A 27,298-nucleotide genomic window follows, 5' to 3' on the forward strand; every position below is an offset into this window, starting at 1 on the left:
TCAAATGTCAAAAATATAATCTACGTGGGAGAAAACCCACGCACCCACAAGGAGAAGCAGCGTGGGATGGACCACCTCTTTCGAGGCCAAACATACCTAAAACACGCCCAGGAAATGCCATGGAGCTGCCTTCTTTTTCATCAAGGACAGAGTCTGCCATTCACCATCTTAGTGAATTCATAACAGGTATAGCATGTATGGTCCAGATGCCAGTGGATTAGACAAACCCATGTCATATACCTGGTCTGAGATCTGGGGAAGTCTGGCTCAGTGGTCAGCAAACTGCGGCTCGCGAGCCACATGCGGCTCTTTGGCCCCTTGAGTGTGGCCACGAAGTTTCAATCGCACTGTACATGCACGCCCGCACATGGTATTTTGTGGAAGAGCCACACTCAAGGGGCCGCAGTTTGCCGACCACTGGTCTGGCTGAACTGCAGCCTCTTCCTTCTGTTAGGCGTTTGATGGTAGAGCTGGGTCTGGTCTGAGATCTGTCTCAGGATTAGGTTCATCTAATCCCACAACATGTCTAGGTCCCCTGATCACAGTAGCTAAATCTCTATGCCTATCTATCTTAAATTGTATATATTAAACATTATCTCTTAATAATGTTTCTTCTTATACTGTGGCCTGATGTCACCAAACTAGAATAGTTCTACCCCTCAGGACTCTCACCTTGAGTTTAAAATGGCTCTTTCCTGCCAATGACAGCATGAGTCAAGCTGAGACTGTCCCTATTCTTTCCTTCACTAGACCACCAGGGCTCTGACACTGAGAGCAAAAATGAAACGGAGCATTTTCTAGTTATCTAAGAGTTTTTATTCACTCAAAGCTGTAGAAGAAATCAACACTTGTACTTCACAGCATTCTGAAAAACTGTCCAAGAGTTATAAATTACATTTAATTTTGACTCTACACAAAGGTTTTTTTCCTCCCTAAAGGCAAAACTAACACAAAAATGTGTCTTGGGGACTACTTTACTTCTATGTTGACTGTATATTAACAATCCTATATATCACTTTTATTAATCTTTTTGTAATGAGCTGAATTTTTAAAGTAGAAGATATGGTAGATTTATCACAAGAAAATGAAACATTCTGTATTTCAAGCTATTACTTTTGTTCTTGCTTTGCAATTACAAAATAGACATTTTGTCAAATGTCCACAGACTCTCTGGTTTGACAAATGGTATTTTACTGCCTGCCTTTCCCTAAGACATTTTTACCATTTTCATTGTTCTAAAACACGTCATTCATAAGGGAGAACTCTAATAGAAAAATGTATCACACAAAATAAATAACAAAACCTCCAATTCTAAACTAGCTTAAACATATAAGGCTTCATGACAACCTGTCAACTTCACTATCATTGATGGTTTTGTTACACATTCTTTTGGAGTGTTTTGTGGTGAATTTGAAGATCACATTGTTCATTTGACTACCTCTTTCTTTGTCTCTTCCCCCTTCTATCCTTCCCCTCTCCCCCACCACACACCAAAAAAGGCAATTAAGCAAGGTTATAATTCTAAGTATCTCACAGCTATAAAAAGAAGTGACATTTATTTCAGTCTGAGAACTTGATGGAATAAGCACATAAAGGATAAAAGTTTCACATCAAGCAAACTTCCTCTCTACTGCAAGTGGGTCAGGTAACAAGAAGATAAATAAAATGCAGAAATTAAACTAATGGCATAAGATTAATCAAAAAGCAATAATTACATTCTAATTTCATGAGGGTAGGGGACTCATAGCATCTACATTCACTGGAAAATGTCCCAAACAAGGCTCTCTGAGGAGGCCACAAACTCCTCACCAAGTCACGCTTGCTGAATAATAGAAGCAACCTGGGGCTTCTTTGTACACTTAGAATACCTTTTTGTATACTTACCAGAAAATGTTAACCTCTGGATTTCCTAACAAACATTGTTGATTTGAAGCAAGAATTTTCACTATCAGATAACAGTGATAAATGAAACTGAGAAAAACATACACTGAGCTTGGAAATTTCCACACGAAAATAACAATTCCTATCTAGATTAACACCCCAGGCTCCCTTTTGGGTGGTATTCTCGGTTTGTCTGACTTCTTAACCTCTGAGCATCAGATGGCCTGACTTTTCTTTTGTTTCGTATTGTCCAGATCTGGATAAAGAGGAAATTAATTTCTTAAGACTTCTCTTTAATCCTTCTGTCTTTCTTTATCTGCTCTGTAACAGCTTTAAAATGAGCCCATCACAATAGCTATTTTACAATGGGTAACCTGTCTCTCAGTGACATTATCTGGAATGGCTGACTTAAGCAAAGTAATTTATCTGCCTCACAGAGGTTCTGTTTCCTCCCTTTCCATTGATCAGTAATTCATTCTTATTCAACCAACATACAGTGTTTCTACAGAAGTGTGCACTCTTTTATCTGCACTGGCTTTTTAGGCCATTATCACCTTCATGGAAAGATCAACTTACCTGGCACACACCATCTCCTGGACCTGCCACTTCCAACAGGCCTCCCACAGCCTTTTCTGTTGTGTAGTATTTCATCTCAGTTTTGGCCTTAATGATTCCATCACAGTAGACATGGACACTGACGGAACCATCAGGAAAATCTTATCAAACACAAAAATAGAGTTAGGAGCTGAGTATATAATGCCTATCTCACATTATTATACCTCTTAGAGAATATGAAGGAAGGCTTTAAGAATTTATAATGATTTTACTAACTTCTAGCACTGATATTTTCCTTTTTATCTTTAGAAGTTAGAAATCACATAATAGAATGTACAATTTTAGACTTGTTAAAAAAAAACTTACAACACATGGTAAAAGTATAATAAAAGTAAAGCACTAAGTCCTTTCTCCCTAACTACTAATTTCCATTAAAAAAAATCTGTGATCATCTTTAAATAATAGTTTATAATTTAGAACAGTAAAGTTGCTCATAAAAAGGTGTTTTTTTATTACTCTTATGACGAAAATTTCCATAAATTATAGACAAGTTTCTCAAAATTGTCTTTGAACAGAGAAAGAATAGAGTCAATTGAAATTATAGAACTTCTATTCAATTGATTATAATGAAAAACCTTTGGGAATGCAAGGTTTAATGCCCTGTTATTTAAGTACTAGTTACACCATACATTTATCCAAAGTCTTTTGTGAACATCCTGTTTAAAGTGGTTGACATTCTTCATTGTGAACTCTGATCTAACACACTAACAGTTAAAGTTACCTAAGAATTTTGGACTTCCCGTGAAAGAATAACAATAAACAGTCATTTCAATAGCAAAGTCATTGTGTTTATTGAAACAAAAGTAAACAAGATTTATCTTTAAATTCATTTCCAGAACATACTTTAAAAACTTTCATTCTTTGTTCTGGAATCATTTTCCAAATTCTTCTGGGAAAATTTTGTCATTTAAACATCTGGGGTTTGGAATAAGCCATTAAGAACAAGACTAAAAAGCTAGTTATAACCCTAATCCCTGAATGAAGCTTTGACTATTTAAAAGTTCTTAAGGTTTAAGCATTAATTTTACTTTATCTCCTAAAGTAAAGGATCTTATAATATTGCTCGAGGTAATCGAAAGCCCACAAAAGCAATCTTAAGCTTAGCTAGATGAAGAAACTGAAATTTCCTCTTGCCATATTGCTTGACTAGACATTTAACCTATATTATAAAGGAAAAGCTCTCTCTTCCTAAAGTATCTGTCCAATAGAGAATGAAAGAGAAATAACAACAAAAGACTGAAAGTTGTAAAGTGCATCTCTTCACCTACAGCCATGCACATATGGTGACAGGGGTTCTGGAATTTTTGGAGTCAAATGAAATCAATCTCAGTAAATTTCATAAGGATGATTTTGAATGAAGAAATTGATTTTGTTTATCAGAAAAGAGATTAGGAGTTTTACAATGGGGTGGTGGTGTTGCCTTTCTGAAAGAAAGTCAGGTGATAAATGACAGGAGAGATAAGGTCCGATTTACTTGCTAGGTCTTCGATATAGAATACTAAAATATTCTAGAATAGAGGATTAAAATGAACTCATTTGTTTCTGATATCTGGAGCCATTAGTTGACTCAAAACTTTGCCATTAGATCTACTGATAATGATGCTGACTTTGGAGTAATCCTCCGAAGAGATGTCCTTTGAAGTACTATATCTGCTGTGTACATTTTCATATCTATTGAATGTCAGTGGTTAAATAAGACCTAATTACCATTTCCATATGGATTCATCTGCTTGGGAGGGCCTCCTTCAGAAGGTATTTCTGAATTGGCCTTTTTGTGAACAATACCCATATGGCTTGAGCATTATTATACATTAACTTTGGGCACCATGGTGTCTACATTTTATAGCTCTTCAATTAAAATAAAGCCAATTACTTTAAAGATTCAAATAGGAGAGAGGAAAAGTGAGTTCTGGTATTTATAATCTAAAGTAGGCAATTCACATTTAACACTGGAGGTACACACAAAGATAGGCCAAAGTCTCCAACCAAGCAAGGGTATAGGAGTCAGCGATGAAGAAGCAAAAAGGCTTACAATGGAAGAAAAACAATAGAACTCCTTGCCCTCATCAGACATAGAAACACAATGAAGTACACTTACGGAGGAGAAGTGGTGTTAAAATATTCTACTTAAATTTCAAATCTCAAGTTCTAGGTTCTTCAAGAGTCTTTGTCAACCTTTCCCGTCTCTGTGATTTAAGTGGTCTGTCCTTCCATCTGAAGGATCAATTAAAGTAACTTATGGACGATATAATCCAAAGGTATTTCTTGAAAGTCAGAATTACATTCACTAATTCCATTTAAAAGGATATTTCACAAACCCATTAATTTAAAAGTGTTTCACTTTCTATATTTCCATTGTATGAGAAGCTGTGTTCCTTTGTGAACCAATTTTAGCCCATATCACATGGTAAACCTTAAATACACCTACCAAAGGTTTCCATGGGAACTAAAATCAACATGACTCTTTTGATTAGAACAGTATAATTAAATAAATGCTGGTAGCTTCAAAACCTTGGTCGTGCTAAGAATTAATATAAGTTTTATATATGTTAAAATCATCTTCCTGAAGATCATATAGAACAATTTCATATTGTTATTTTTATAAACAGGTTCAGATTAATATTTGGTACATCCTAAAGTATTTTTCATCTTTTAAAAATAAAATATGATGTTATAATTTATATTATTCAGAACTCAGTTTTCTAATTAATAAATAGATTCTATGTTATTATGGATTCATTTTATGTTATTTTCAACTTTTAATTGGTTGTCCCCGTGTTGTATAAAATATTTTTCTGGCTGAGCTGCAGGTACCAGAGGAATACCCTCTTCCTTCTGAGCAAGAATTAGTTAATATTTCTAGTTTAAAGCCTTAACATGTAGTTTTGGCTTAAACTGGACTATAGTAAATTTAAATTCTTTCAGCACAAAACAGTTTTTCTCTGAGACAAACCTGTGGATACCATTGGGAAGGTTCGGTTTTTAGAAAAGAAAATAATTACAAGTTTATCAAGTTATTGAGCTGAGAGGGAGAAGGCAAAATTTAGAGGATATTTTCTCAAGTGAAAAAATCCAGTTAATATTTATAGGTATGTCAGAAGGGAAAGAACAAGAAAATCTTAGGATTTCTTCCCTATATAGCACATTGTACTTTCATATAATTTTGTTATTCTCTGAATTGTTACAAAGTTAGAAAGAAACATACTTTAAAAAGAACATTAATATGGCTTAGTGTTGGGTTGAAGAGAGAGAAATCTGATGCCCATGTATTTTATATGCCTCAATGTTAAGAGACTAGTAATACACACACACACACACACACACACACACACACACACAGTTAGATGGTTAGGAGCAGGTATCCAAACAAAGAAAATAGAGTATTTGGTCTTAGGGGTAACCTTTTCTACCAGAAATGCTTTGCCTACCCCAATGTCTATTATCTTCTTCCTTTTAGAAGGAGATTTTGATTTTCTTTTGTTGTTGCAGGACACAGTTCCATCCAACTAAAAAGACTAGATTTTCTACTCTTCCTTTTGGCTAGATATGACCTTGGGATTAAGTTCTGGCTAATAAGAAATTTATTATTATTTGTTATTATTTAATGAAACCTCCATTTCTTTATCCCAGTGGTATGCTGAGAAACTGACTCTCCAGAAGGATAGAAAAAGAAAAAGAAAAAAAAGAAGCCCTGGTATTTAGATTTGCCCATATCTGTGGTGTAAATACTTACACTATGACTGATTTCAAGCTACCAACATGTTATGGACTGTATGGTATCCTCCACACCCAAATTCTTATGTTGAAGCCCTAACCCCTAATGCACTGTATTTGGAGATGAAGACTTAAGGAGGTAATGAAGGTTAAATAAGGTGATAAAGGTGGGGGCCTTATCTAGTAAGACTGGCATTCTTATAAGAAGAGGGAGAGATACCAGAGAAAAGGTGCGCAGAGAAAAGGCCATATTTACATAGAGGTGGTGGCCATCTGCAAGCCAAGGAAGGAGATTTTGCCATAAACCACCTGTTGGCCTGTTGACCATAAACTCCGAGCCTCCAGAGCTGTGAGAAAATAGATTTCTGTTGGTGATGCCATCCAGTCTGTGGTATTTTGTTAGGAAAGTTTGAAAAGTTTAAAAGTGGTGTAACTGAATATGTATACAGTCTGTTGGAATTTTGTTTGAAAAGTTTAAAAGTGGTGTAACTGAATATGTATTCGGGAAGAGATACAGAAAATTGGCTCTATCAATCCAGTATGAAATGGTCCCAGCACACCACTACTTCATCAGATGGCTCTGAACATGGGTGTGACGGCAAAGTCTTTGGAGCCATCTTGTTCCATAATAATTATGGCCACACCCTAGGACTGTGGAGTGGTGACTAGAAATAAGCCTGTGTCCTGGACAGTACTGTGAAGCTGCCATACAGCCCTCAACACAAACCAGATTTACAGAGGAAACTCTGGTTACAGCACAAGAGAACATTTATAGGAAGCAAACCACATTTTATTTCATGACTGATTAACTCGGCCCAATGTTCAAAACTCAAGTCACATGAGCATGTTTTCTAAGCTGAAAAGATACTGGACAGATAGGGGCCTCCTCTGGACACTGATGCATCCATATTCTTTAAAAGAATTCTGAGAGCAGGAGGGGTTCTTGATATGCTTCCACTTTAACTTTTGACGGCTCCATTTTAACTTGGTATTCACAAAAGTACAGAATAATGTTTTAAAGATGATGTGGGAAACTGATTGAGATTATTTCTCGAGTTGGAAGTCACCGATGGGTGCAGGGATTATATATGAGATGCAATAGAATTGGGAGCTCTCCTGAGCATGATTCCTCAGGGTAAAAGGGGACAAACCATTTTGCTAGTTATTATATCAAGAAATATAAACAGAGGACTAAGAGATGAGAGGGGCAATATGAGGTATGCAATATTTATAAAGAAAGATGAACCCCTCAATTCTCTTCCCTATGGAAGTATTTATTTATTTTAATTTATCTTTATTGTTGAAAGTATTACAGATGTCCATTTTTCCCCCATTAACCCCTTCCATCCTGAACCCATCACCACCCCCCAACCCAGGTCTTTTTAAATGGGTTTACCACACCCCTCCCTGTGTTTAAGGGAATTGCTAGAGGGGGAGATTGACACTTTGTTCCTCCATTGGATGTCTGTTTAAGTGTGGTCTTATATCTTATCTTTTTATCTCAAAAAAATCCCTTAAGTAAGTACTTGAAATGTAAGTAGATAAGTCATTTTATCAATAAGAAAATTGTGGCACAGAACAATGAAGAGACTTATCTAAAGTTACCCAGGAAATGGCTCCACACAGAATAAAGACAGCTCTCTTGGTCACTAGTTTGTTTCTTTGGCTACGTGCAGATTCTGGACCAGTCATTAGCCTTTAAGAGCATGCTGGGCACTCTCTCTTACTCCACAATTGGTGTAGAGAAAAAGAAAGCCTATTGTACAGTCAGTGCTTTTCAACTGAACTTCCTGAGATGATGGGAATGTTCTAATAAATCATTTGAAATGTGATTAGTGCAACTGAGGGACTGAATTTTAAATTTTGTTTAATTAAAGTTTCAAAAACCAGATGTGGCCAGCGGCTATAGTATTGGCCAGCACAGCTACAAAGCATACTTACTCCAGATCCATAAATACATCATGACATCAATTTACTAGGTGTTAGCTAGCATTTAAAACAATGAAAATAAATACAATCCCTGGTTCTCTGATTATAATGCCCAGTGCATGTTCTTGCATGTTGTTGACTTTTTCATTATTGCTCTTATTAGCCAGAGTTATTTAAAATTCTCTGTCTGATAACATCTGTGCCACAACTAAATCTGGTTTGATGTTTGCTTTCTCTCTTTAGACTAATGTTATTTCTTGGCTTTTGGCATGACTTGTAATTTCTCATTGAAAACCACAAGATTGTGTCAGGTATAAGGAATAAAGTCAGTAGGCATGCAATGAGAACATATAGTAATCTGGCTAGGAGTTGGGCTGTATTTAATATTTGCTGTAACTGTACATATCAGAAACTTCAAATTCCTCTACTGTCCTTGTTTTTGTCCTCCCTCTTGACTTGTGTTTCCCTAAGTGCTCTTCCTCAGAAAGATTCTGTGTCTTGCATTACTGTCAACCATAATGCATTGTCATTAGACTGAACCCTGCCGAGTGGCGCTGGTGGTCAGGCTGAGGGAGGGGAAGACTTCTAATCTTATAATTCAGTCTCTTAATGGCCCAAGTCTCTTGGTTTTGACCTTCACAGATGTTTCCTCCCCACTTCCAGAAAGACCAGAGAGGGTACAATGGGGTGCATGCCCTTTCCCCGCTGGGATAAAACTTTGGGAAAGTGGTTTCTTCAGTAGAGCAGCCTTCATTACGGAGAACATACTTGGAGTATTTCACCATAATGATTCTTCCTCTGGCCTGGCAGAGCCTCCGGAAGATCTCAGATCTTCACTTTGAGAAACAGTGAGGTTTCTGGAGGTAAAGCCCACCAAATTATAGGTGCCTCACACAACTACAGTGCCCAGGAGATTCTTACTCTCAAACTGGTCCACTCTCAGCCACCAGAATTTCATCAAAATTACCGTGGAAGTGCTCCTACTAGTTTCTGGCTCTAGTGACTTCTGCTCCAGGAAAGCAGATCTTGAATGTCACTCTCTTGATGTACTTTTCTCTCCAAATTTTGGGACAATGGTTTGCCCTGCAGCCATAGTTCTCAATGAACTCAGGAAAAGTTATTTATTTTCCATTTGTTTGACTTTTTCTTATTGTAGAATGCGAGTGAGAATATCAAAGTTCTACATGACAGGGGTAACTACCATTAGTCTAACTATTGCTTTTAAAACCTTTGTTTTAGTTATGGGTTTATGCATATGTACTGGCTCATGATATAAAATGTAGTTCTCACTAGGGCTCAGGAAATTTTAAGGAACAGTGCCATGAGGAAGAGAAAATAAAATTCTGAGGCCATTTCTGCTGAGACATGTCCCATACATATTCCCACATATACTCATGGAATCAGTCTATATATTCCTACATAGCACATAGCAATTAAAATTTCATAAGAAAATCTCTCATTAATTTATAGAATATACCAGTTGAAAGAAAGACTTGGAGAGGTTTAATTAGCTTAACTAGCAAATAGTGGTTTGTTTAGTTTTGCTACAAACTTGCTGTTTAACTATATAGACATATTATGAACTAGTATACTTTGGAAAATATAGACTATTAGCTTTCTGCTTTGCTGAAAAACATTTGAACTTTGACATGCTTTACTCTTTGCACTGCTCTTAGCTACTAGGTAAACTGAATATAAAAATCTTTTATTAAAATTCTCATAAAATGTTAATGTAAGTAATTTTATTTGACATTTTGGTCTGCTATTTGTGAAATATTATCTAAGTTCTTCTTAATTTGCTAAATTGATTTTTTGTAGTGATTTTAGTCTAGCTAGATTTAGTTTAAACTCCAAAACTAATTAGTTAGAAATTATTCTTCATTACATCATTTAAAGCTGTGACATAGGAAGTAATGGTCTTTGCAAGAGAAACAAAGAGAGAGTTCTTTCTCATTTCATTTCTGCACATCTTTGTCCATGAGAGGAAGCAGTATCTACAATGTTATAAATGCTTGGCAGTCTTTCCTTTCTATAATTGAACTCCCACTTCGGCTGCGTAAGGAAATCCATAGAGGGGACACATGCTTTTCGTAACAGCTACATAAAAACCTCAGGATGCATTTGATATAGTCTTTAATTTTAAATATTTTTACATTTCTGAATTTATAGTAAGATTACATATCTTTTACTTTAAAATATTTTATGAAGTTCACATTTATAAAGTTTTGTAAGGTAATTTTATTCTCTGATTATAAAAAGATAAATTAATAAAACAGGTAGTACTACAATTTATATCAAAACATTCTGAAATTAATATAGTAGCTTTTAATTTAGTACAATTATCATGGCCTGTGTGGATATTCCATCTGATACTACTTATCCGGTGCAAGCAAAGTTGCATAATGAAATGGTTAGCTTCATAAATTAAATAAGGAAAAGAAGGGACAATTGTATATAGAAATGTTAGCATGATGACAAAATAGTGAGAAAGATTTATGCTTTCCAAAACAACCAAAAATATACTCAGGAGCATGACACACAAAAAGACAGAGTGGGAGGAAGAGAGGAAGAGGAGAGAGAGAGGAGCAAAAAAGATTTCAAAGTTCATAATGAACATCCAAATATCTACTAGTCCTATTACAATAAAGCTGATGATTTTAGCTGCATATACACTAGCTGGTGTATATTTGCGTGCTCTCTGCTGACACATATAAGAACATGTGATGTTACTGGATGCCATTTCACAACATGGTACACAAGCTAATTTCTCATAATTTACACATTTGTACTTTTGCAAATTCAGATTAATAGTGAAAGTTGAGCACAGGAAACACCTGCAGAACAGTATTAGTTTCTGTAGGGAAGTGAAACCATTTATCATAAATTTATTGAAAGAAATTCAGGATGATGTTTTATATTTATTAAAGCATAAAAGAATTTCTTACCTAAAGCTTTCATACACCAGACAGATTTATTCCAAAGGGCTGGCCGTGTTCTAATGCATTTATTATTTGACGCAAATTCAACTTCCACCATATCACCAATTACTTCATCTCTCAAAATAATAAATATTTCACCAGGATTCTATAAGATGAAAAATAAAACTCAATTAAGCATTTGAAAATGTTTACATTAACTAAATAACCTTTTACGTTCATTAATGACAGAGGTTGCACGTGGTCATTATATGTCTTCTATCATGTCCATATTTTCAACCATATTTAGAAATGAAATATATAAATATGATTCTCACTATATATTGAGTTTATGAACTTGGTGTCCATTGAACACTCAATTTTTTCCCCCAATACCATACTTTGCAACTGAAAAAGTAGTGAGGACATAGCTGCTCCCTTTTCCTCTTGCCTCTTCCCTGTGTGTGGCTCTGTATCTCAGGGTAGTGAGCATCACTTCACAGACCTCCAGAGAGCTGCAATTCAATGGCTAAACAAACCCTTTTTCCAAGTCTTTTTCCTCTACCTTTCTAGAACTTGATGTATTTCTCTATAAATAAAATGACTGAACATTTAAATATGCTTTGTAAAAATTTAAATATAATTTTTTTAGAAAGAAACAATAGTTTTAAATCTTACCTGAAAAAGATTCTCTTGTTAGTCTACTTATGATAGTTATCAATGAAGGTTATTGAGTTGACTAAAGGTTATAACACTGGAAGCCTAAAGATTTTTATTAAGGTGGAAAAGCTAAATCTATGTGCACAATATAATAAGGGTTACTGAAAACCTCTTGGAATTATTTTAAATTAGGGATAAGAAGATTAACATTAATACAGAGAAAAAAATAAATGAATATTTATTAAACATCTATTTTATACTAAAAATTATTCTAAGCACACTTATATAAAGATTTTTAAAAATCCCAACCAGAACATACACACACAAATACATACATGCAAATAAGTGCACACACGAAACCAGAATGAAAACTATTATATTTCCCTTTTCTGAATAGGGTAACCAACACACAGAGTTAACCTGAGATGAATCAGAACAACCCAAATTCAAAATCGGCACTATTTTTTACATCATGCTGTTTAACCCTCAAAATAACTAAAATGAAATAGTATTTTTATGATTATCCCAGATATTACTCTTCAAAGGCTTTCTTCAAAGTCCAACTAAACTTAAGTTCCTCACAAAATAAACAGGAGCCTCTTATAAAGTTGTGATTACCCAAAAGTCATTAATTACAAAGTTGCCTTATTTAAATGTTATCTCCCTAAGCAAAAATCAACCACCAACAAAGCTTACATATTTAATGCTCTGTACCAAAGAGTTTGTACAAATTCCTTGATGTTACAAAATCTTTTCAGCTGACACACATCCACTTTGGGCATTTCCACTAGCACCCAGTGCTCCCAAATATTTTCCCATAGACTATTTTGATCTAAATATCTCCTCACCAATTAAATTGCACATCAAGAAAAGATCCCACCTGGCTGGTGTGGCTCACCAGTCTATGAACCAGAAGGTCACAGTTCGATTCCCTGTCAGGGCACATTCTCGGGTTGTGGGCTCGATCCCAAGTAGGGGGCATGCATGAGGCAGCCAATTAATGATTCTCTCATCATTGATATTTCTATCTTTCTCTCCCTCTCCCTTCCTCTCTGAAATCAATAGAACTATATTTTAAAAAAAGAAAAGATCCCATATGAAGGAAACTACCACTATTCCCCCTCCCACTCTTGCCCCACACATGCAATATGTCAGAAAGTCTTTCTTGTTTTCTTCCCTGTACCTTCTCCAATGCACTACTTTATCTGAAAGTTAAGACCGTGAGCCTCATCTGTTCCTCATATCTTCAACCTCTTCCACATGGTACCTCATGTCTAGCACAGTTCTTTAGTTCCTTTGTTACTCATACCTGGCACCTTCCTTCAAATATTTAATGACTTCCCATTTCACTTTGGCTCAGATCCCCAATTCCTCCTTCAAAGTTCTTCAGAATTTTCTTCCATGGAAACATCACTTATTTAACTTTGTCCTCTGTTTCCAAACCTTGTAAGCCTAAGCATCCTCTCCAATGTTTTGTTAACCCAGGCAACTCATTCTCATTCATGCATGTTCCAGGCTGCTTCTTAAACATCGATCTCTCCTTGATAGAAGGCAGGGCTCCACCTTTCCACCAGAGAAAAGTACTAAACAAAAGACAAGCAGATGAGGCACTTACATGTTCACTTGTACACAGGGCCAGCTTCATAGGCAAGCAACCTGTGCAACTGCCCAGAGCTCTGTGCTTGGCAGGGCCCTGTGCTTAGTTTAGCGTTCTGCTGTCACTGCCTAAAATACTTAATAATTTGAGCAAGGGCCCCTGTGTTTTCATTTTGCATTGGGCCTGCTGATTAGGTAGCCAGTCCTGTTTGTACATAATGTTGGCTTCCCATTTCATTCCTTATCTCCCTCCATCTCTCCATACTTACCCTCTCCATCAAAGTCCAACTCAGGTCTCACCAGCTCCACAAATCCTTCCTACAGTTTCAGCCCATGAGGAGTTTTACAATTCCAAAGGAATCACAAAGAATTTACACCTACACTCCTAACTTGACCCCTTCAAAGTTATGCTCTCTGCTCTTAATAAGTGTTCCATGTCTAAGGCTTGCCTTTCCAGCTAGATTTTAAGTATCCTGAAGGTATTTTCATTTTCTCATATCATTGGGGACTCTTGCAAGATCTTTGTACCCAAGATACAGTCTGTTCATGTTTTCAAATTAAGAGGAAAATAAGACTGTGAAAATTGAGCATGCTGCTCTGCGCCTTGTCTCCCTCAGGACTCACGGCTCATCTGGTCCCTGCAGCTCCGTGCAGGAAGTAGCCTGCTCCAGGAGGGAAGGATGCACTTGTCCAGCCCTGTCCTTGTGGACATTTTAATTAAAGTTGAAATTACATGGACACATTTAATTCCATGGAGAACATGCTGGGATAGTCAAATGGTCAAACATTTAGTCTTATCAGTTTGAAGTTGTTATTTTGCTCTCAATCTTTTCTCTGTTTATTCCTTATTTAGTTCTGAGCATTTGAAGAGAGAGAAAGGGTTATTATGCTTATTATCACTTCCAAACTCTAATGTTTTGCTGCATTAGTCAAAAACTTTGAGATGTAAACAAAAGGGCTAGAACTTGGTCTACAATATGACATACAATATACAGATAGTGAAGTTTGTGACTCTGTCAGGGTGGGTGTCTTTATTAAGCACAGGCAACAAAAGAATTTTGATCCTAGGGGTCGTACTATGACTTTTGTACACGGGCCAATGGCTCTTTTCCCACTTTAATAGCCACTAGCTTAGCAAGTGTAGCTTCATGGGCCTTATTAAGCTAGGTCTGTGCATATTGCTACAGCCATCATGGATCTGACCCTTGACAATAGAACAGTGATTAGCTTATGGCAATGGTTCCAAACTGAGATGCTAATTCTCATCCTCAGAATCACCTGGGATGATTCTAAAAGTCCCAATGTCCAGGCCATCACCCAGACCATATACATCTGAGTCACTGGGCCTAGAATTTAGGTAATACTATTATTTTTTTTAAACCTCCACTAGTAGTCCCTATATGTATCTTAGTTTGAGAAACACTTGGTTAAAGGGGAAATACATCATTCTATTGGTTGTTGTAAAGCCTGACCCACCAAAGGGGCAGTACTTCACAACATAGATATTTTTGGCATTGATACACACAATACTTTTTTTTTCTACTTTTACTGTGATTTTTTTCAATTAAATCACAAGATCAAACTTTAGGTTAAGAATGATCACAAAGAACTAATGTGTGATTTGGTGTCAGAAATAAGTGGGCAGTGCTGCTAGCTTCTATATATTGTTTTACTCTGGAATCAGGGCCAAGCAATAAATAGGTAGGAGGTAATCTCTGAGATTCTTGTGGCTTTCCCACGGGCCTATACAAGTCACATTCACCCATATAATCTCAGGGTTTCTCTATATTTTAATTTACATAATCTGTGGTCTGTACTACGGGCTTGGAGACTTATATTATGGTTGCAGCCACAGAGGTATGTCAACGAACAGGTGAAATAAAATGAAGGCCTTTATTAGGGAATATGCCATGTTCTAGGATTCAGATAGAAAGATAACTCAAGTTATTATAGTTCTAAATGCTGATAAAGCCGATTAAAGGGCCTTTAACAGTTACAACTGTAACTTTAAGAATTAAATTAAATTTGCTCAAGAAACCAAGTGACTGAACTGATTTTAAAAATGGGCTTCAGTCTTAGAGACTTCCTCTTAAAGCCTCGGGTGTAATCCATAACAGAGTGACTGGAAGACAGCTATGCTCACCGCTGTGCCACCAATGCACACACAGGATGAGGCCCCCGAATCTGGCATGGCGGAGTGCCTCTATGACAAGCACACCCTGAGGACAGTGATGCAAGCTCAGCCTCAGGCTGGCTTCCCATGCCACACGGTGACTTCACTGGTCACCAAAGCACGACATGCATGCTGGGGTTACCTTCACCTTTTGTAAAAGTTGTACCAAATCATCTACTTCTGTTCTTTCATTTGTACCATTCCTTCGTCTAGAGAAACTTGATACCCACCTCCCCCTGCTACTCACCCCCCAAAAGACTGACTGGAATCTCTGCTGAGAGATTACACAGCCTCAGCAAGTGATTGGAGACAACCGGGTGGGTTGAAGCGAGGTCTCTGAAGGGGAGCACTGGATTCTTGATGCCATTCTGAGGTGATTACTACTGTGAGGGGGCCTGAATGTATCTCCTTTCCTCTGGGACAGGACTTAACCTTGGCACTATTGACATTTTTGGAGCAGCAATGTCACTGTTGTGCATTACAAAATAGTTAGCAGAATCCCTGGCTTCTACTCAGTAGATGCCCACAGCAGCCCCCAAGTCATGACAACCAAAACTCTCTGCACACTTTATCAAAATTCTCCTGGGGGGAGGGAAGCAAGATCAGTCCCAGACGAAAATCATTGCTCTGAGGGAATCTGCCAGAAGAATTAATGAAATTAAGACTTTGAAGTAACACATAGCACCTGGAGAGGCACCAGAAAATAATGATCAGGTCCAGTTCTGGATTAGATGCTGTTCCAGTGGGGGAATGCCTCCCAGGTGGAATTTTCATCATGGATATAAAATTGGATAAGACTCATTAGAATAATGGGTGCACTGGGCAGACAGAACTCACTGACTTCATATCTCTCATCATCAATTACCCCTCAAGACAAAATCAAGAGGAATATGCTAGAAAAAGAAATGCCTTGGCCCATAAAAGGATGGAAAAATATCAAAATAGCTAAAGAACATATATGCACACCCCATGGACACAGACAATGGTGTGGTGACGGCCAAGGGTGGGGGAGGCAGAAGTGGGTGGATGTGGGCAAAGGTGGGGGTAATGGACATCTGCACGAGCGTTCACATTAAAAAAATTTTAATAAAAAGAGGCTAAGAAATAAAAATATCAAAATAGGACAAAGGATCTTAATCCTAAAAGATGGTAAAGAAAGAAGCCAAAATTATGTAGCAGATTTAACCTGTTAAATTTCATCTCGGTGTTTCTCAAAGAGATGGGGAATAATTCAAATAAATAGAGCACCAGAGGCATATCTTCACCAGTGCATAACAAACACACACACACACCACGCTGATGAAAAAAAACTTTTCTGCTGTTTTTAAAGTGGCGCACGATTTTCAAGGCCCAGGGAATAAACAATCCATGGAAAGTAACAATGCAACAATAAACAATCCATGGAAAGATGACGAGGCTAAGGGAGCAATACTCCCAGGCTCCTGGGCTTAAAGGCAGCAGCAGCGGCCTCGGTTCAATAATCCACTCACACTGATTCTCCCGCATAGATGAGGGGAGGGGGAAAGCACTGCTCTGGGAGGCAGTCCCCAGACCCAGGCAGCTCCACAGCAGGAGGCAGTAGCAGGACAGATTCAAACTAAAGCCCTGTGCATCAGAAAGGCGAAGATCATGCCACGAGGGTGAACTCACAGAGAACTCAGCTCTGATGTGCTGGAAACACAAAAGCCCATAGAAAGATGAATAGATTTGGGGGATGCTGAGTGTGACAGGCACACCTCCAATAAGACCTGGTAGCTGGCAAGGATAGCATTGTAAGTTTCCAGATTTTGTAAGATGGCAGAGAATCAACTATCACCTCCTGGGAGAGGAGGCGGTATTCTCCAGGGGTCTCTATACACTAAGTGGAAGCCTTCCCAGCGCCCTGTGCATCAGAAAGGCGAAGATCATGCCATGAGGGTGAACTCACAGAGAACTCAGCTCTGATATGCTGGGAACACAAAAGCCCATAGAAAGATGAATAGATTTGGGGGATGCTGGGTGTGACAGGCACACCTCCAATAAGACCTGGTAGCTGGCAAGGATAGCATTGTAAGTTTCCAGATTTTGTAAGATGGCAGAGAATCAACTATCACCTCCTGGGAGAGGAGGCGGTATTCTCCAGGGGTCTCTATACACTAAGTGGAAGCCTTCCCAGAAATGAGGAAGTTCAAAACTAGTGCCTTCAGACAACAGGCATAGACTGAGTGTTTTCCTGGCAAATCTGGAACATGCTTTTCTCTCATTTGGAAGCAAATGATGTCTCCTGTGTGCTTGGCAATTGTCATATAGATTCGGATTGTGTACTAAGATCAGGGTTTTGAGAGAACACAAACTTTTGACTGAGGTAATTGTTGTTAGTCCAAGGATTAGCTGCTTTGGAATTTTTAGGGTGTGGAACTGGTACTAAAATATTCTTTTATGACCTTTTAACTCAGGGTTGCTTAAAAAGTGGGGTGCCCAAGAGAAACTTGAAAAAGAAATCACTTCACTTCAGAGGGTCTGGAAGAATTATTTCCATGTCAAATAATAACTCACCATGATTCTGCCACTGAAAGAACCCTGGTCCTAACCAGTCATCTCTGCCTGGGGGGCAAGGAGCTTTCCTTTTTGAATTTTAATTTCTCTGAAAATTTAACATTGGGAAGGTTTTGTATTATTCAAATTTTACTGTACAGATATTTTTAAAAGCAGTTATTTAGAATCATTGCATAATTCTTGGGGAGCTATTTTTAGTTCCAGAGGGTGTTTTTTTTGCTTGTTCTGCTCTGATTTGATCTACTTGAGAACAGTTCTCATTTTCCTTTTCTTACAGTCTCTTCTATCTATTGCTGTCTCTCCCATTATTTCTGACCCAATAGAAGCCACCAGTTCTGATTGTTTAGCCTGAGGTTCCTCCCTTGAGTACGTGAGTCCTTTAAGTGGGTTGCAGTTTTTCCCTTGCCTGGTTATCTGTGCCAGTTATCTTGAACCTGTGCAGTTTAGGTTCCTGGGGTCTCTAAGGAAGCACCAGAGAAGTTTTTGTTTCTCTGGAACTGGTAGCATAATAGTTTAAAAACGCGATTCTTCTGCTGAGGCACGGAATCTGGGGGTGAGGGAATGAAACTGTGCCCAATGGCTCAGAATGGGCAGCGTCCCCCAGGACCACTGGTCTCAGCAGGATCAGAGAGTCTCTCCCAACACACACCTCCCAGCAAGCAGACGATGCAGCCCCTGCCGGCCAGGCACATAAATCCACTCACTGTACCAGAAGGTCCTTTGCATGCATCTCCCAGGCTCTCCTGTACCTTTGGCTATTTCCACTCAGAGACACAGACACGGAGCCAGCATTCTTTCATTGTCTAGAGACAGTGATGGCGAACTTATGACACACGTGTCAGAGGTGACACGCGAACTCATTTTTTTGGTTGATTTTTCTTTGTTAAATGGCATTTAAATATATAAAATAAATATCAAAAATATAAGTCTTTGTTTTACTATGGTTGCAAATATCAAAAAATTTCTATATGTGACACGGCACCAGAGTTAAGTTAGGGTTGTTCGCCATCACTGGTCTAGAGATTACGTAGCCTGAGATTCCAGTCAAGCTCTACCAGGAGGTTTAGTTCAAGTGTTCATTCCAAGAAAGACAAGAGGAAAAATATCAGCAACATGTATTCATGTAGTCACCTTAAGAAACCCACCTCACCCTCCATTAACCTTTTATTCCCGAAAGGACCAGCTCTTCTAGATCTTATGATATTTCCCCTTGATAATGGAGGCCTTTGATACATGTTTTACAGTGGAATAATTGAACACCCTGAAAATAAGTATTTTCAAATTAAAGAATATATTTCCCCGTATGAAAATAAAATATTTGCTTTAATACAAACCCAGCATTCCTTTTTAAGTAGCTTGATATATGTAGCAATTGTAAATCTGTTTGCAATGCATCAGTAACATTTGATAAAATTAAACTTTCACATATATTCTCCAGCAGTCAATTGTTTGACAAATAATGTATCAAATGCCTACTCATGGCCAGATGTCGTTTTGGGTTCTGAGGACATAGCCATGAGCAAAGTAGGCAAAAACACCAGTCTTTTGGGAGCTTACATTTTATTGAAACGCAATATCCATTAAAACAATAAGGCCACTTCAATAATAAGGCATCTTAACTGACCTCACAGGGAACTTCCATGGGAAGCACCATTGCCAGTGGTCTGCTGCTTCCTGAAACTTCAGAGAATTCTTCCATGTGCTTCCTTTCGCTTACTTCGCCAGGATGTTCCACTCTTATGTCTGTTGGAATACTGAACTCAAGGTACTCGTTAGAACCTGGAGAAAAGTGCATGGATGTCTATTACGATATAGCGAAGGCCATTTTATTTCCTCCACTGTTATAAAGACTAAGCACTGAGCAATCCCTTTAATTCATATACGGAACAACTGAGCTGAGTTGAAGAACCAATGTTAGTAATTAAGATAATGCTCCACAATTAAGCTAGTGTTACAACCTTAGTGACTAAACTAAAGCAACTACATATGTTCATTACTAGTTAATATTTTCCCCGAAAAATCCAACCACCACTTAATATTTCTCTCTTACTATTAAAATAGCAAATCTGAAAAACATGCAGCTATATATTTTCAATAACTATAATTAAGAAAATTTATTTCATTTTAAGTGGAAACAATTTAAATCAGAAGAATTATTTATCTTTTACATATATTTCTAGTTTTTAAAATAAAAAAGCTGAACTAGCAGACACTCACTAAATAGACTAGTAGAAACACTAGTTTACTAGTGGAATATTAGTGTTCATCAACATGTGAATGTGTTCTGTGGGAAAAAAGTTCTATATTAAATAAATTGCGGGGTTTGATAGCAGTTTTACTATGAACACTGAAATATTCTAATGTTGATTTTGAATTTCAAAGAAGAACAGCATTTAATTTTTAAAAATTTTAACATTTAGTAATTTAGCATTTGATCTCGACCATTAAAACATTTTACTGTATTGAATAAAATATGTTGTGTTAAGAGAGATAATAATATTGTTATTACTCAGTGTTTCAAAGCCCAAAGCATTTTATTAGGACACTGAAGTAATGTGGCTGAAACCAAGGCTGTCAAGGCTAGATCATATCTGTAGAGTCTTAGGCCAACCCCATGTTTTGTTTTGTTTTAACAACCTCTTATTGAGATACCCTATGGTTCTCCATGGTGCCCTCAATTAATTACGAATAGCAAAAAATTCAAATAGTTCAAGTATAGGTGTGTTCTTAGTGATCTTTGGCTAAGAGACAAAGGATAGTGACAGGATAAAAAGGAAGAAGTGCCAAAGGCAATATAGATAGAAGTAGCTAGAATTTGTTCTCATAGTATCCAAGAAAAGTGAAGTCACCAGTTTTATACAGGTAATTCTATCAGGATAGCAGAATAATAACAAAGGAGATGCCTCCTAGAGAACAGCTATCCCCATGCCACAGCTAAGAAGGAGAGTGTGTTTATTCTACCTTATGAAAGTTGCAGAATAAAGTCACAAAAGCACCTGGGATTTGAAGATTTCTCCTAGGATTAGTCTTGCTTGAAATGAAATTTAAAAACAGCCTTTATTTCCCTAATAATTTAAAATCTATATATATATATATATAAAAGCCTAAGTGACCATTACAACCAAACAACCGGAATGACGGGTTGACCAGTTGCTATGACACGCACTGACCACCAGGGGCAGATACTCAATGCAGGAGCTGCCCCCTGGTGGTCAGTGTGCTTCTACAGCCAACCTCCCATGGTCCCTCCTCCAGCTGGCCGCCCTCCTCCCCCATAGGCCTCAATCGCCGGCCAGGCTGAGAGACCCCACCTGTGCATGAATTCATGCACCGGGCCTCTAGTACTTTCATAAAATGTGTCATTCTCTCAGTGTCTCTCTCTTTCACACACACACATACACACACATATACATCAAAACAATAAAAGGTTATATAGAACTGGCTCAATCATTTTGTGAATTGATAAAATAACAAAGACACTGATTGTATTTAATACACCTTAAAAGAAGGAGGTGTAAATTATTCTACCACCAAAGTATGTAGACTGTTTTCTGATAATTTCTCTATGCTAATAGGTTAAAATGAGCTATTTTATTTATCCTGAGGGCATAATCATAGATGTACAAAATTATTTATCTCACAGAAGCACAGTTTATAATGCAGAAAATTGGAAGCAGTCTGAGCAATAAGGAACCAGATAAAAATATGTAATGTCGCTAATAAAAATTACATGAAAAAATATTTAGTAAGGAAGAAGTTTATAATATAATTGAAAAAAATTCAAGTTACATAATTGTCAATTTAGTAGGTTCCTGTTTTAGCAAAAAAAAAAAAAATAGAATCTTTGGTTTCAGATTTCACATGTAAGGAGCTTTTGAAGTCACCACTCATCCTAACAAACAGAAAGCTGAATGGACTAAAAAGTCAACAATTCTTTTCTTAATAGTTAAGAAAGGTACAGACACAGCACAATTGATGACCCCAAGGTTGAAGAGACAGGCAGGCAAATACAAGTATCCTCAACTATGTAAGCAGAGAGATCAAAAACACCAACGTAAGTGAAGAATGCCTTTGATGGGTTTATCAGTAGATTGAGCACAACTGAGGAAAGAATCTCTGAGCTAGACAATATCTCACTAGAATTTTAGAAAACTGAGAAGCAAATAGAACAAAGACTAAAAAACCCCACACATAATGGAATATCCAAAGACTATGAAAAACCTACAAATGGCATAACATACGTGTAATGGGAATACTAGAAGAAGTAGAAAGAGACAAAGGAACAGAAGAACTATTTCAAACATTAATAACTGATACCAAATCATAGATCCAGGAAACTCAGGTAATTTCAAGTAGGATAAATCCCAAAGAAGTACAGGAAGAAATAACATTTGACTGGCAGAAAATAAAGGACAAAAAAAAGAATAAAAAGCTAAAAGAAAAAAACACCTTACCTCTACTAGAACAAAAATAAGAATTATATCTGAGTTCTTCTCAGAAACTTTGCAAGCAAAAAGAGAGTGAAGTAAAATATTTAAAGTGTAAGAGAAATGAACCTTAAACCCAGAATTCTGTACCCTGTGAAATTATTCTTTAAAAGTGAAAGAGAATTGAAGACTTCTCATACAAACAAATACTGAGATAATTTGTTGTCAATAGACCTGTCTGCCAGAAAACTTAAAAAACAGTTTTTCAGTGAGGAGGAAAATAATATAGGTCAGAGACCCAGATTTATATACAGAAGGAAAGAGTATCAAGAAGAAATAGCTAAAGGTAATATTAAAATATTTATTTTTCTTATTGTGATTGATATAACAGATAACAGTTTGTTTAAAATAATAGCAACAATGCATTCAATTACACATGTGTGTGTGTGTATATATATATATATATATAGCTTGATTCCAGTCAAGGGCACGTACATCGATTGCAGGCTTGATCCCTGACCCTGATCAGGGCAGGTGCGGAAGGCAACCAATCGATGTGTCTCTCTCACATCGATGTTTCTCGCTGTGCCTCTCCCTCTCCCTTCCACGATCTCTAAAAAATCAATGGGAAAATATCCTCAGGTAAGGATTAATAATATATGTATATATACATATATATATGCATATGTATGTATATCCTATCTAATAAAGAGGGAATATGCTAATTGACCCTCATGCCCATTGCAAAGATGGCGGCGCCCACAGCCAATAAGGAGGGAATATGCTAATTACTGCCATGCTCTCAAAGATGGCAGCACCCACAGCCACAAGATGGCGGCGCCCAGTCCCCTCAGCCCCATCGGGGCTGCATGCGAGTGGCAAGGGCAGGCCTGCCCCCAGGTGGGCCCGGCCTAGCTGCACGCCTGCCTCCGGAGTCCCCTAGTCCCCTTAGCCCCCCAGCTGCCCAGGGCTGGCCCAAGGCACAGGCAAACCTCAGATGGCAGCTGCCCAGCCGCCCAGAGCTGCATGAGGCTCAGGTAACCAGGGCCGGCCAAGGCTTGTGCTGCTGGCAGTGGCAGCAGCAGAGGTGTGATGGGGCATCGCCTTCCCCTGATCGCCGGGTCACCTCCCACCCCTGAGGGCTCCCGGACTGTGAGAGGGGGCAGGCCGGGCTGAGGAACCCCCCACTCCAGTGCATGAATTTTCATGCACCAGGCCTCTAGTCTATATAATAAAAACCTAAGTGATTGTTACAGCAGAAAGACTGGTCGCTATGATGCACACTGACCACCAGGGCGCAGACATTCAATGCAGAAGCTACCCCCTGGTGGTCAGTGCGCTTTCACAGGGGGAGCGCCACTCAGCCAGAAGCCGGGCTCATGGCTGATGTGTGCAGAGGCGGTGGAGGGAGCTTCTCCTGTCTCTGCGGCAGCACTAAGGAGCAGTGAGCTGAGTGGTAAGGAGCAAGGGGTCCAGGACTGCTAGAGGGATGTCCAACTGCCAGCGGGGAGCGGGCCTAAGCCAGCAGGCAGACATCCCCTGGGCTCCCAGACTGCAAGAGGACTTAGGCCAGGCTGAGGGACCCTCCACCCCAGTGCATGATTTTCATGCACCGGGCCTCTAGTATATAAATAAAATGAATGATGGCAATAATAAAGTGATGGGAGAAAGGAACTTAAGACAAGCTGGAGTCCCTTATAACCAAGGACATAAGGAGGAGACCACAATGAGTTTGTAGGAAGTGCAGAGGTACAAGAAGGCTGGCCGGGCTCCCACAGACAGTAGCTGAAATTCTGGAGGGATATCTCAGCTGTGAGGGGTTCCCCCTGAGAAGTCTGAGGTCTAAACCCCAAACTGGTCTCCCAACTCAGAGCACCAGAACTGGAAAAGGCACCCACATAACATCTGGCTGTGAAAAGTAGCAGGGTTTCTATCCACCAAGCAGAGACAACTGGGAATGAAGGCACCCTCTTAAAGGGCCAACACATAGATTTTGTGGGCAGCTATTCATCTTGGGCTCCAGCAGAGTGGACTAGAGCTGTGTGAGGAAAATCCAAGGTTAGTGGCTCTGGGGAGATAGCTTGAGGGGACAGCCACTGGATCCCAGTGCTGAGTCATTTCCCCCCTACTTCAGAAGCCATCTTTTTCAGGCAGACCTTTACCATCCAGGAAGCTTTAGCCTGGGGGGAAGCAATTGCCCCACCTGTTGGGAACTCTCTCTGCCCCACCCTGTGTTTATGCCACCCTGAATTTTAGAGCCTGAGGCTCATTAAGTGACTGAGACTGTCAGCCTGCAGGCAGAGGCGGATCTTTGGTGCTTTGAGTCTTTAACTGACCTGCTTCTGTGCTCCGGTCTAGGAAAAGCAGACATTGGTGTGTAGTTTATTCCTTTCCACACACACCCAGTGGCAGCAGAGGGATCCACGAGCTGTGGATCACTGGTAGTTCCAAATAGGGGTTCTCAGGGCAAGTCACAAACAGTGTCTGACATTGGCCTGCACCAGAGACCCTTTGAAGATGCCAAAAAACAATAAACCCAGTGCTTCAGACAATAACAGAGTAGGATCCAATAAGCTTCACAAGGAGATATTGGCAGGCTCCAAACCTGGCTGTGGTGAAATCCACTTCATGTGATAAGCAACTGCACAACAGCCTGCAAGCTGTGTTGGGGGTTGAGCCTCACTGTCAGCCAGCCTGAGGGTTGAGTCAACACATAAATGGGCCAATAACAATCAATACTAAATTACAACAGGAGGTCCCACGCAATACGCACAAGGACATTATTAGAGCACACAGGTCAGGGAGACTGTGCCAATGGGTACCACAGGTCACCTATACTTAAGGCCACCCTACCAAGACTTGGAGTTGTAGATATACCTAATACATTGAACAAACCCAAACAGGCAGCCAAAATGGGGAGACAAAGAAAAAGATGATTCTCTAGAAGAGCTAAATGAAATAGAGATAAGAAATTTATCAGATATAGAGTTCAGACTAGTGATGGCAAGGATGCTCAACAGCATGAGAAAAGACATAGAAACTATGTAAATTACCAGTTGGAAATAAAGAATGACATAGCAGAAATAAAGAATACATTTGAAGGGATAAGCAGCATATTAGAGAAACCCCAGGATGAGATCAACAAATTAGAAGACAAGGCAGAAGAAATCATGCTATCAGAGAACCAAAAAGAAAAAAACAATTTAAAAACAGGAGGGTAGCTTAAGGGAGCTGTGGGACAACATAAAATGTAACAATATCTGCATCATAGGAGACCTAGAAAGAGAAGAAAGTTTGCAAGGGATAGACAACCTGTTTGAAGAAATAATGGCAGAAAACCTCCCAAACCTGGTAAAGGAAAAAGTCATACAAGTTCATGAGGCACAGAGAGTCCCATGCCAGAAGAACTCAAACAGGCCCATACCCAGACACATCATAATTAAAGACAAAGAGAGAATCTTAAAGGCAGCAAGAGAAAAGCAATTTGTAACCTATAAAGGAGCTCCCATAAGGCTGTCAGCTGATTTTTCATTAGAAACTCTACAGGCCAAAAGGGAATGGCAAGAAGTATTCAAGGAAATAAAAAGCAAGGATCTGAAACCAACTACTATATCCAGCAAGTGTATTATTCAAAATAGATGGTAAAATAAAGAGCTTCACAGACACAAAAAATAGTCTAAAAGAGTTTAACACCACCAAACAAACATTTCAAGAAATATGAAAGGGTCTCCTGTAATAATATGAAAAAATATATACATAGAGAGAAACATAGGCATAAAGAATAAAAATGGCAATACATAAGTACCTGTTAATAATAACCTTAAATGTAAATTGATTAAATGCTCCAATCAAAAGACTTAGGATAGCTGAAAGGATAAGAAAATATGCCCATATATATGCTCTCTACGAAAGAACCACCTCAGAACAAAAGACTCACACAGGATGAAAGTGAAGGGATGGGAAAAATTTTTTCCATGAAAACGGAAATGGAAAACAGCTGGGGTAGCAATACTTATATCTGACAAAATAGATTTCAAAGCAAAGGCCATAAGAAGAAACAAAGAAGGCCCATATATAAGCGTTCCAACAAGAGGATATGGATATAACCCTGGTAAACATATATGCACTCAGTATAGGAATATTTTATATATAAAGGTTAATACGCTAAATAGACCGGGTGACCGGACACCTTCAAGACGTCCGACTTCCTTCCAGACAAAGCCACAGTGGAGAGGGGGTGCCTAGGCAGAGGCAGTTAGGGGCAATCAGGCCGGCAGGATAGCAAGCAGTTGGGGGTGATCAGGCCAGCAGGGGAGGGCAGTTGGGGGTGATCAGGCTGGCAAGGGAGCAGTTAGGAGGCGATAAGACTGGCAGGCAGAGGTTTAAACCGGCAGTCAGACATCACCTAAGGGGTCCCAGATTGGAGAGGGTGCAGGCCGGACTGAGGGACACCCCCTCTGTGCACAAATTTTGTGCACCAGGTCTCTAATATATATATACACTAGAGGGGCCCGGTACACGAAATTCGTGCCCTCAGGGGCGGGGAAGTGTTCCCCAGCCTGGCCTGTGCCCTCTCACAGTGCAGGAGCACCGCAATCAATCTCCCCAAAGAGGTAGGCCCCACCCACCCATCTGGGCTCCTCAATGGATTACCCCAAAGAGGTAGGCCGGAGCCAGGGGTCCCGCCTCCGCGCTGTGCACAGTGTCAAGTCCCCACCCACCCATGCGCAACTTGCTGTGCACACAGCCCCACCCACCCGTGTGCTCCCGCTGCGCATGCAGCCTCCTGGTGATGGATTGTTAGGGTGTGAGGGCATCATGACGTGCAGGCGTGACGACCACATAGGCTTTTA

At 39.0% G+C, this 27,298-nt stretch overlaps 1 protein-coding gene across 1 annotated transcript in view; it reads right to left on the minus strand.

Annotated features, from left to right (window-relative positions):
- Positions 1-27,298, minus strand: part of BANK1 (B-cell scaffold protein with ankyrin repeats 1) — a 273,465-nt gene that overhangs the window by 207,639 nt on the left and 38,528 nt on the right. The window contains exons 3-5 of the mRNA XM_005862305.2: positions 19,643-19,797; positions 11,085-11,223; positions 2,458-2,597 (exon numbers count right to left, since the gene is read on the minus strand). Coding sequence (XP_005862367.1) covers positions 2,458-2,597; positions 11,085-11,223; positions 19,643-19,797 — 434 coding nt within the window. The remainder of the gene's footprint in view (positions 1-2,457; positions 2,598-11,084; positions 11,224-19,642; positions 19,798-27,298) is intronic.

The sequence above is a fragment of the Myotis brandtii genome, unplaced genomic scaffold, assembly GCF_000412655.1.
Source record: "Myotis brandtii unplaced genomic scaffold, ASM41265v1 scaffold163, whole genome shotgun sequence".
NCBI lineage: Eukaryota > Metazoa > Chordata > Mammalia > Chiroptera > Vespertilionidae > Myotis > Myotis brandtii.